A 12,092-nucleotide genomic window follows, 5' to 3' on the forward strand; every position below is an offset into this window, starting at 1 on the left:
AATCAATAAAAAATATGACCAGGGAGCAGGGGTGAGTTAGAAGGGGCCGATGGGGGCGAAATGGGAGATATGTGATACTTTCAACAATAAAGATTAAAAAAAAAATCTGTGGGTAGGAATTTAAAAAAAAAGATGGAGAGAATTGACATACGGTAGTGTTTTGAGCAGACTGTAGTCAGGGTAGTCTCACCATCTAGATTCTACTATTAACATTTCCCACCTGTCCATCATCACTCAGCTTATCTTTTTGATACATTTTAATGTACAAACATCAGTACACTTTCCCCTAAGTACTCCAACATGCTTATCTTTAACTTTAATATGTTTTATAGTTATTTTTTCTTTTAAGGTTAAATTCGCATACAGTGAAATGAATAAACCGTAAGTCTACATTTGCTAACTTTTACAAATGTATGTACCTTTGTAACCCCAATCCCTAGCAAAATCATGGCCCTTCTAGTCAATCCCCACCTCACCCTGTCCACTTCTCTCATCTTGTTCTCCTGGATTAGTTGTGCCTGGACTGTTCCTTTCCGTAAATGGAATCATAAAGGATGCTTTCTTTTGTGTAATGCTTTTTCACTCAGCATGTTTTTGAGATTTGTCCATGTTGTTACATGAATCAACAGTTTATTCCTTTTTATTGCTCAGTAGTATTCTAATATATGATTAAGTTACAGTTTGTTTATTCATTCTGCTATTGATGAACATTTGGATTGTTTCTGGGTTTTGGATACTGTTATAAAAGCTGATATGAATATTCATATGCAAACCTTTTTGTGGACATGTTTCTAGTTCTCTTGATGAATACCTAGGAGGGGGATTTCTGGATCATTGGGTTATTAGTTTTATAAGAAATTGCCAGTATTTTTTCCATAGTGGCTTAACATTTTATACTCTCACTAACAAGTTTAACAGTCCTGGTTGATCTCTATAACTGAGAAAGTTTTAATGATGAGGGAAGAAGCCAGTAGCAGGAGTGGGTTCCTCCCCTGTATTTAGAAACCTGTATGCCCTAACAAGTATACTTATGTAATCTTAGTCTGATTATTGCTTGATAGTACAGATCTGATTTGTGATCATCAATTCTATTTGATCCTCATTGCAGATTTGGATGTGGTTAGATTGAATATATTCTGATCCTGGGATATTTTCTATAAAATGACTTTTCTGATATTAGTTTGCTGTGTTTTGTTTTTCTTCTTCCAAAACAAGAGTTTCCTCTAAAAGGAAGAATAGAAAATTTTAAGTTGGGCTGGGAGAATTATGGGTAGTTGATTAAATGTATAAATTCATAGAATAAAACTATGGTGCTAGAATCCTAGACATCTCATATGTTCAACATGCCCAGCAAGTGACTCCGCGCTTAGTCTGTGGTTTTAACGCTGGTGAAATGGGGTTTGGTATAATTTTTGAGACAGCTGTGTCTGATTCCCTCCCAGGGGATGGCCACCTTTCCTCTCATGTTTTATTTGGTTAATCCAGGTGCTGCATGATTAGCATTTTCACTCTCCCAGACAGCAGAGATCTGGCCCTCTTGAGAACGTCGTACTGTCTGTTCTGCATTCTGCAGAACCTTTGGGAATTGCACTTCTTTAAAGCATCAGGGATTTATGCACTTTTTATAAATAACTGTCCTTCGTTTTCAAAAGCATGAAGTTATCATCAGGCAAGCCTGATCCTCTTTATTAGCAATGAGGACATTTGTCAGCAAAATGACAGTGTTGCTGGGACTGTCCATCTCAGAGGCGTGACACTCCAAAGAGAGGTCGATGCCCTGTGAGAAGTAGAAGCAGTGGTGCATAAACCATAGATTTCATTTACTGCTTTCTCGCTGTCTGATATTTTCAGTCCCATCAATAGCTGTTTTCCAAAATCTTGTTACTTTTATATAATCTGAAAGTGAATTCAGCAATGGCAGGACAACAGAGAGCATATTCCACTCACAGCAGCTCGGGGAGGGCCGTGCAAGGGCAGGGAAAATAGCTCGAGTTATTTCTTGGGGAGTTTGTCCTTAAATTATGCCTGGTCCCAGGCAGCTGTGTGTGATTTCCAGAACTAGCAACTCTAACTTTAGTTAATTTTTATTTCATGGCTTTGGCATTTTTTTTTGCTTCTTTTTTTGGTTTGTTTTTGTTTTGCATTTTAAAAAAAGTCATCACTGACTTATTCATACATATTCATGCTACATCCTTTTTTGGGTTGCATTTTCACACCATTCCATGCACCATGTAGCTTCCGGCTGGCAAGGAAGACGAGGACACGATCAGAATTGGAGAGGGTGACGAGAGTACTTCCCTGAGTGACCCGCATTTGGAGCAGACTAAGAAGGTAGGAACACGGCAGTTAATTCCTTTCCCCTCTCCCCCTCTCTGTGCCCAAGCCAGGCGGCTAGTCTGGGATGTGTCCCATGGGTTTCCTGTTCATTCCACCTGTGTTGAGCGCCTGCTGTGTGCCTGTGGAGAGCCGAGAGACTAGGTCCCTTCCTTCTCAGGAGTCACTGACCGGGTGGGAGAGCCAGTAATGAAACAGTAAACAAACATATACTTGCAAATAAAAACAGGGCTTTACAAGGAGAATAACTTTCCTGAGTGACCAGCACCAATGAGAATTTGACTCTGTCCACATTGAATGTTCCTCCAGCCGCACTGATACTGAATATTTGGAGCAAACACTCTCCAAGTTTGAAAAAGATCCTCAAGACTGGGATGTGGTGGGAGATAGGAGGCTGCAGATTTGACATTTGCAGCCTTCACGGTGTTCAAGTTCATGGAGTCACAAATGGGAGATCATTAAAATGTAGATAGTGATGGAGAGCAAAGCCGTGAAAAGGCAGGGCTTTGGAATGAGACTTGATTTTGGGTCTAGGTCGGTATCTCTGTGACCCTGGTTAACCCTTACTTAGCCTCTAAGCCTGAGTTTCCCCATCAATGAAGATAATAATACTTCTTGTTAGACTTGTTGTGATATTTAAATAGAAGTGCATGTACTAAGTGCTCAGTAAATGATAGCGGTTACTATTTTTATTAGTATATTCTAGATTTTTCCGTCTTGGGAGGTTTCTTATGTAGATGGATTTAATAGCTAGATTAGTGGCACACAAGACCCTATAAATAACAGCTCCTTTGTGTAGGTCTTGTCTTCCATTTAAAATCTTAATCATTTTACAAGTGTGGAGAGAGGGGTGTGATGGCTAGTGTATATATCACCAGCAGTAATGAAGTCGAGGGGAGTTATTTATAGGTTGGTAAAGAAATTTACAGCTTTGGAAAGGAGGGGCAAGAATGCTAATTGCAGCACCTCAAGACATGCCCAGCCAGGCTCTAACTGGATGCATCCTTGGCACCACTCCTCTGGGACCCTCCGTGACCCAAGAAGGCGGATCTGGAAATAACATCTCCATGGGAATGAGGAACTCTCCACTTTCCTAATGAGGCAAACCACAGTTACGTTACTTAGGATGTCTCTGTAAAGAGCATGTGGGCTTTCTGTTCCATAATGGGGAGGCTACATTGCAGAAGTGTATCTAAGTGTCCACAGCACTGGTAATGGCATGGGTTCTGTGCCCTTCTGAGGAAGAACTTCCAAAGAGTGGGCTGTGGGGGAGGTGGGGAGAAACATGCCGTAGTGGGTAAGACCCGGAGCCACACACTTAAGTGAGTTGGTCATCTCATCTTGTTCTCATAGTCACCTTGGGAGGTGGCATTACTGTCCCCATTTTATAGAGGAGAAAACTGATCTAAACATCTCTGTGCTCTTGTCAGAGTGTCTCCCTGCCATGAAGAGACTGTGTGGCGTCCCTCTCTCCCCTCCCTCGTTCATGTTCTCTGCCTCACTTGTACTTGCTTACTCTCTGTCTCCCTCCTTTCTCCTCCACCTGCCCCCTTCCCCTCGGCCAGAGTCCATTATTTAATCAAATACTTTGATTTGCAGATTACTGAGGATTATTCCAAAGGGGGCTGCAAAAATGGATATTTAAGGCACACAGATTCCAATATTTTAGACTACGATGGAGCCCACATACCTGGCGGCCCTGGAGACCAGAGTCTGGAGGAAGACGAGCTTATGAACCTGCTGGCCCCGTTCTTCAATGAGAAGGCCACGTCGTTACTGGAATCCAGGTGACATGGGGCTCCGGCATTGCTTTATCTCTGTAGTTGAGGAGAATAAACTCTCATTTTGCTAAGTGGATGTAGCTGGCATGTGGTGCTGTGTAATTTACCCGAGAAAGCTCCTGAAATGACGGGGAAGGAGCCTTGCCAGTCATGCAGTTAAGTCATTAGGCTGCATGCTCGTGGCTGTGAGGGACTTCAGCTCAGCCCATGCAGCCCGTTAGGAGGAGGAGAAAGAGAGCTTCCTTTGGAATCATTCCTGCGAGCCCCAGACAGGGCTCTCTGGATGTCGGCGAGAGGAATCAGCCCCAGTGACATGGCTTCCAGTTCTGCAACGGCTGAGAAACTGCCATTGTAGTTGTAACTCTGCTGTTTCATGTTGAGCTTGAACTAAAATTCTCTTCTCATTATATCTGCAGGGAGTCATTCCTATGTGAGGAGATACTACAGGGTGTTTTTCTTAAAACAAAAACGGAGAAACATTTGGTACATTTGTATTGAAAATTAACCCTGTAGGAGCCATTTCCTCCCCGTTCACATTCTTTCTGGTTCATCAACAGCTGCTGTGCCCTCATCTCTCAGTGCCTCAGCCTCTCTGACCACTCCTCAGCGTTGCTCTGAGGAGTAAGAAAAAGTGCTGTTTATGGAAAATGGCTGGCATGTGGGTGTGTACAGTGAAAGTTGTCAGTTCTCTTCCAGTAAAGATGGCGAGATGGAGCTGGTGACTGCCGCCCATGCCTCTTGGCAAGAGTCAGGAACCCTGCTCTTTCTATATCCTTGGCGGACTAAGCCTCATGGGCGTTTCTTTAGCTAAGAAGAAGGATTGACGTGTTCTGTGTTTGTGAGCTCACGCAGGCCACCCCCTCCCTGGTCCTGACATCTGTCTCACATTTTCCAGCGTGAGTCCTCTTGGGACGTGCCCAGTGGCTCTTCCGGTTTATTATCACAGGGAGTTAGGTGCCTTGAGAAATGTCAGTGCTTGAGAAATGGAGGATTTCCTCAACATCAGAGTCCCAAATGTTCCATCGAGTGGAAGATGCAACTCTCTCTTTCCCTCTGAGGGCCACCTAGAACGTACCTGGGTGATGGGAGCTGGGAAAGTTGACTGGGCGTTATAGGAGTGGGCAAACTGGGGTATGAGTGCTCCCTTCTAGCGGACAGGAGCTTCTCAGCGCCGACTGCACCCCCTTCTTCAACACACTCTGCCAGGGCCCAAGCTGGCACTTGTAGTAAAATGCCTGATCTCATTTTACCTTCATACCTGCTTTGCATGCTGCTGGTCTCGACTTTACAGTGTGGGAGCAGACATTTGGGGACATGACATTTCCTTAGCTAGTGAATGGCAGAGCCATTGGAGACGTTTCTGGAGGAGTCAGAGAAACACCTGTCCTCTACCTGGAATTCCCTCCAGGTGGTGGGTGGTTTTGTGTACTAGAAAAAGCCGAGTTTGGAGTCAGACAAACCTGTGCTCCAGTTCAGCTGTGTCATTTAGACCTGTGACACCACTCCCCATCTTGGCTTCCTCATCTGAAATGTGCAGGGTGATGATGCTTACCCATCCCATTAGACATCTTTTTTCTTTCCCACTTATCTCACTTATTTTTATATTGTTTTTGTTATTATTGCTTTTGAGTGTTTAACAATTTTTTATTTGCAATTGATTTCTTACTTTTCTATTAATGGACAGATTTCTCTTACTTGGTTGACAACTCCCACTTTGTGGTACCTACCAACATTAAGCTAATAGTAAATACAAACAATTTTATCTTTAATTTTCTGAGTTCATTAGACGTCTTTTGAGGATTAAGTGAAATAATGGGTATAGTGTATAGATCCAGCTAAGCAGTAAATGGGGTTTAGATGATATTACTGCTTAAATTGTGCCCTACCAACTACTACTACTCTGTCCCACTGCCCTCAGGTACGATTCATACCAAATGCAAGACACTGGCCAGCCCATGATTCATGCCTCCGAGGTCTTTGTGAGCCACCTGATAACCCGGGTGCTGAGCTCTCACAGCCTAGGCCTGAGACTTCCTTTCAGCTTGTGAGCTCCTCCACCCTCCAGCCATCGGTCGGTCTCTGCTGGGGCCTGTGGGGCTAGCAGAAGAGCTGGGCCCCCGGAAAACACTAATTCAACTTCCCGTCTGCCAGGATGCTATAAGGAAGCAACATGTCCGGTAGTTATCGTAGCCTAATTAGTTGTCTTGCACTTGACCCACGAGAGCAATGTATTCCTCGGAGGTGGAGTGAAAGGCTGGGTGCAGGCCCCGCCTGGCCGGCCCCTCCTCTCCTGCGGTGTTCACTGTGTGTGATCCCAGCCCTCTCTCTAGGTGCTTCCAGTTCCATTTGGCTCCGTTCCCTGGAGGACATGGTTTAGGATTTTGTCACGTCAATGTTTTGGTCTTTGTAGCCAAAAATTAGGTGTGAAATTTGATATCGGAAAATCTAAAAGGGGAACCCTTGGGGATTATTTTTTTAAAAAGCTGATACAGTCTTGAGCTCTAGGTAATAGAAGTGGGGCAGCGACTCCTAGGAAATCTGAGTCTGCTTTGCTGGGCATGGCTGCGGGGCAGGGCAGGTGCCACCAGACAGAGGCGCTGGCGAGGGGTCCAGAAGTTAGAGGCTAGCACATAAACAGCTGAAGAGACTTGGCGTGTGTAGGCTGCGGGGGAAGCAGACTTGGCAAGTGCCTGAAGGTACAGCCCATGCTGGAGAGGGACTAGATCCCAGAAACCCAGGGTCCTCCTCAATTCTCCCCTTTCCTTCACCGCCCAAACCGAAGTCCTGACCATCTGCCTCCTGATATAGCTCTTAATTTGCATACTTCTCACCATCCCTGTAGCCTCCTGTCCATCCTCAGATTGCTCGGCATCACTGTAGTAGTCTCCTAACTAGCCCCCGAGACTCCACTTTTCTCGGGACCCAAATCCTTAGCGTGGCCTGCTAGGCGCTGCGTGGTCTGGCAACCCTGTCCTGTCCCGCAGCTGTGTTAGCACCGTTCCTGCTTTCTGTGCTTCCGCTACGTTCCCCTTCTTTCAGTTCCCAGGATGAGCTGACCGGCTATGTCCGTCTTTGCATATGCCAAGAACGAACACACCCTCCCTGGACATGGGTTAATCCCTGTTTATCTGCTGCATCCAACCCTTTCCTAAGACCTTGACTTGACCAGCTACTCATGTTACATGCGCTCATATGACAGATCCAATTAGCACCACTAATTTCAAAATGAGCACTCAACATTGCCCAGCGCAAGACGGTTGCAGCTTCTCTTCTCCCCTCCCCGACTGACGACCTTGCCTTATACTTGACTGAAAAAACAGTTGAACTCAAGCTATTTTTCTTTTCCCACCAGTGCTGCCAGCTTATGCGCTTCTATATCCATGAACTCTGACTCCTGCTGTCGGAATGGGAGAAAGGGATATCCTGCTCCTGTCCAAGACCAACGGGCACCCTCTCTTTTCTGTATCATTCATATTTTCCTGTTACTGAATCATCGCCATTAGCATAAGACAGTGGTTGGCAAACTGCGGCTCATGAGCCACGGTTTGCCGCTCTGTTGACTAATGAGTTTGCCGACCACTGGGATAGGCTTAATCACAAGGAACAACAACAGCCTGTAATTATTGGAATCGAGAGTCTAGGTCAGTGGTCGGCAAACTCATTAGTCACCAGAGCCGCAGTTTGCCGACCACTGGCATAAGACATGCATTAATAGCCATTTGGGAGACATTCCCCCTGCACCCTCCCCTCCCCAGTTTTACTCCAGCTACTGCCCATTTCTTTCTTCCCTCAAAGGGAGTTTTCTTGGAAGACCTGTTCGTATTCCCTGTGTCCACTTTCTTTCCTTGCATCTCCTCTTTATCTCATTCCAGGGCTTTCATACCTTTCACTGCACGGACCAAGGTCAGTGACAGTCTCCAAGTTGTGAAGTTCAGTTGCCAGGGTCAGCCTTTATCAGCAGAGCTGGCCACCCTCTGTGGTCTCCGTTCAAGCCCTCCCTCCCTCTTTTCTTCTGCCTCACTGGCCTCGCAGCCTCCTTTGCTGGCTGTTGAATGTTGGCGTGCCCCTGAGCTGTGTCCTTAGCCCGTTTCTCTCTCTGTCTTCCCTCTCCCATGGCTTTAGAGTACGCTTTGGGACTTTCAAATGTGTACCCACAGCCCGGCTTCTCCAGGTCATACCATCAGCTGTCTGCTTGACATCTCCACCTTCAACATTTGTCCAAAACTAAACTCCCCGTTCTTATCTTTCTCACGTCAGTTAACAGCACTGTGACCTATCTAATTGGTGTAGCTGAAAGTCCAGTTTCCACAGTCCCCATATCCATCAGCAAGTCCTGTGGATTCCACCTTCAACGTGCATCCCTAATTCAGCCACTTCACATCTTTTCTGCTTCCCTCTTTGTAGCAGCTCCAGTTCTGGCCTGGACTCAGCATCCTAGCGGAAGATGACGTTAGGAACCTGGGAAGAGTGCAGTGCTTCTTCGGCGTCAGAACGGCCCGAGTGCCAGTCACTGCTCTGCACATTGCTAGGGGATCTTGACTCTTTACAAGCTCATTTCTTCATATGTAAAATGGGGTTCATGTTAGTCCCCATCTCACAGTCTTCCTCTGATGACTAAATGTATTTAGTGTATTTAAAGGATCTGACACCGGAAGTGCTTCATAAACATCAGTCCCTTTCCCTTATGCCTTCTGTGTGACCAAGATGCTCAGGAAGGGCATGGAAACAATGCTCAGGGCTCTGACAGGACCCAGGGACTGACCACTGAAAAGGTCCTGACTGCAGTGACAGCTTAATGATCTGCTGTTCAGGTTTCCAGCAAAGGAACACTTGAAATGCTTTATTTAACAGCACACCACTTTAGTATATTATAATGGCCTCTTTCACCGCCTTTTACTACCCATTTGTAAAGTCTTTTTCCTGGGTTTTATTGTGTGTTGTTTGGTCTTGAGTAATGGTCCTCCTTTGGCTAGCTGAATAGCAATTGTCATTATTTTTAATCTATATTAAGGGAAGGAGAGGAAAGGAAAATTTAGTTTAATGTGCTTAAAATACCAGAAATATTTCTAAAATCTGAGTTTACTGAATTTTAAGATGGTTTGTGTAGTTTAGATGATTTCATATTAGAAGTGAACAACGTACCATACATTTTAATTTTGTTTTTTATACTTTTGTTTTTCGCTCTGTTTTAGTGAGCTGCAGCTGTTTCATTTGCGTTGAACTGACTCTGCCCCAGAGCTAGATGATCAGAACCCAGAGAAGAGTGAGACCGTGCCCCTGCCCTCAGAGGGCTCCGTGGGGAAGATGAAACTCGGGCTCTGCTACTTCTAGTGGCAGCAGAGATGCAGAGCAAGGGAAGCCCAGCGTGTGTGAGGTGTTGGTAGTTGTGGTCTCACTGTCCCACGGGATTTGGAAGTAAGGCCGGCGGGAGAAACTGCAGAGAGAAGAAAAGGGATCGAACACTGATGAGGGCCTGTTCTGTCCTCCCTCTCTGCTGACGGCACTACCTCCTCCTGCCCCACATCTTTCTCCTGGAAGAAGCAACCGCTTTCCAGCCTTGCCCTGTCCCTCCACTTCCTTTTCTCATAATTTTCTGTCTCAATTTTATAACTTCCTCTTCTTTTTTAATGAATTTCTTTTTCTCTTATATTTGGAGATGATTTAAACATGCTTATTTTAAAATTCTTCTTTAGATTGCTTTGTTATTTTTATTTCCTTGAGTGTGAATTCGCTTTGTTGGTTTGTTATCTGTCTTGGATCATAGTGGGTTTTGTTGGCAAGTTTGGTTTGCCTCTGTTAAGCCCTGATCAGTCCCCCACCCTTACTCCTCCCTGCATGGTGGCTTGCCTCAACTTGACTTTCTAGATCTTACTGCAGAGCTTATGATATTTACATGGTTCTTCTGCCAGTGGAGTGAAATTTCTGGTCCCACTGCTTTCTGCAAATGCCCCTTTCTCATGACTTTGGGCTCTACTGTTTCTGACCTTGGAATAAATTTTGTCTTGAATTTGAATCCTGTAGTGCAGCTTACAACATTTTTGTTGTTCCATATTCTTGCTGCCCTTTACATGTGTTTAGAACAGAGTGGAGGGGCTCCTGTGTGTACTGATACCACCCTCTGGGCAGGGGATCTCTCCCTTCCTTCTTTACACCACAGCCTGCCTGAGCCATCTTTCCAGAGCTCATGTGACCGTGATGCTTCCTCGCACAGAGCCTTTCAGTGGCTTGTCCTTCCTTTCCATGGCTGGGTTCTCCCACCTCACTTTCCAGCCTCATCTCCCTGTTCTCCAGTGTGTCTTGCCTCTATTCATATGTTTTCCACACTCCCAGTATTCCGTTTTCCTTTTCCCTGGCTAGGCACTGTCAGCTCTGGAATAGTTTAATGACATTCTTCCTGCTACCCCGGTCTGGACACCTGGGATTGTTGCTCTGTATCTTTCGGGAACTTGCACAGTGCTCTGGTCCGCTCTCTACCCTGTGGAGGAAGGACTGTGTACACACCTGTCTCCAACAGCAGGCTCAGTCCTCGCAGGCCGTTTTGTACCCCCAGTGCCCATTACAGTGCCTGGCACAAGAAATACCTCGAACTACTCCACAGTCTTTTACATGCTGGCTTAGTTTGCGTTCCCAGGAAAGCAGAGCCTGCGATGAGGACTTGGGTACAAGTGGTTTATTTGGGATGTTGATTCCAGGGAGTAGGAAGGAGGGGTCAGGGGAAGCAAGATAGAAATGGAGGCAAAGCCAACAAGGGTACATCATTGCTCTAGTTACTGCTGTGGACAGCTGGGCTCAGTCCTACTGTCCACTCTCTGAGGGACAGCACAGACCGGGCCGTAGTGTTGTCCCTCCAAAGGATGGGAGCCTGGGACATTCACTCAGCAGCCCTCTTCCCCACTGCTTGAGTGTTTCCCCCAGGTACGAATTGGTCCACACTTTCCCACTGCCCAGCTGGCTGGCTCAGCGAGCTCTGGAAAAGTCCCAAGGCAGCAGAGAGATGCAGGGAGCACTTGAGGTGGGACTGTGCATGTCTATGAGAGCTGTCCGTCCACCCAGCTGTAGCTGGAGTCCGAGGGAGGCTAAGGGCACGTGGCAAGGGGCAGAGAAAGCATCTGATACCCATACACTCTCGTTTAATCCTCGTAGCTGTCCTGTGGAGGGAGACTTACTTTCAAAGAATTGCAGTTAGAATTTGAAGCCACTTTTGTCTGATATTAGAGCCGCTGCTCTTTCAATTAAGAGCAGTTTACAGCATCCCTTTATTCAGTGCCTAGTTACTGAGCACCAGTCATGCACCATGACGGACCAGGGCCAGTCAGTGAGGACACCCTGGGAAAGCTGGTGGAGAACAAGGCCATAGCAGAAGCTTAGTTTTCCCACTTCTGTCTCTTTTGGAAAAACAGGCCGGACCTTCTGAAAGTTCTGCGTGAACTGCTCCTGGAACGAATCTGCTTGCCAGAGCAGGAAGTTTCCAGAGAACACCTTGAGGCTGAAACTGAGAAGACACTTAAGCAGATGGCTGCTCAGCTACGAGGTGAACTTAGACAGTTCATCCAAGCCAACTCCTTTTCCAAGCCCCACGATGAGCTGACGTCGCCTAGGGGCAGCCAGCTAGTACAGGTGGAGGAACCGTCCAGGGTGGAGCTGAAAGATGCCTCCGTGCAGACCATGGCCACGGAGCGTGACCCGCTCAGATTCAAACACGAAGGCACGAGAGAGGCTTGGGAAGAGACACTGCCAGCTGCCGCATTCAGCACGGGTTACCAGCCGGAGAGCCCGTGCGGGACGGCAGGGCGTCAGGCCTGCCCTCTTTCCTTCCCCCGTGGGGCTGACAAGGTGAGTTTCTCTTTACATTACTTATTTTATACAAAGAGAACACTTAAAATCACTGGTGTTTGTCTAAAACTGGGTTTATATACAACCTGGTGTCCCCCTCTGTCTGCACTTATCCTGGGATCTGCTTAGGGGTGTGTGTCTGTC

General features: G+C 46.3%; 1 protein-coding gene across 2 annotated transcripts in view; it reads left to right on the forward strand.

Annotated features, from left to right (window-relative positions):
* CDK5RAP2 (CDK5 regulatory subunit associated protein 2) overlaps positions 1-12,092 on the forward strand; it is a 147,340-nt gene that overhangs the window by 86,531 nt on the left and 48,717 nt on the right. For both annotated transcript variants that reach the window (XM_028161427.2, XM_054727002.1), the window contains exons 19-21: positions 2,236-2,331; positions 3,934-4,121; positions 11,516-11,948. In XM_028161427.2, coding sequence (XP_028017228.2) covers positions 2,236-2,331; positions 3,934-4,121; positions 11,516-11,948 — 717 coding nt within the window. The remainder of the gene's footprint in view (positions 1-2,235; positions 2,332-3,933; positions 4,122-11,515; positions 11,949-12,092) is intronic.

The sequence above is a fragment of the Eptesicus fuscus genome, chromosome 15 (genome assembly GCF_027574615.1).
Source record: "Eptesicus fuscus isolate TK198812 chromosome 15, DD_ASM_mEF_20220401, whole genome shotgun sequence".
Classification (NCBI taxonomy): domain Eukaryota; kingdom Metazoa; phylum Chordata; class Mammalia; order Chiroptera; family Vespertilionidae; genus Eptesicus; species Eptesicus fuscus.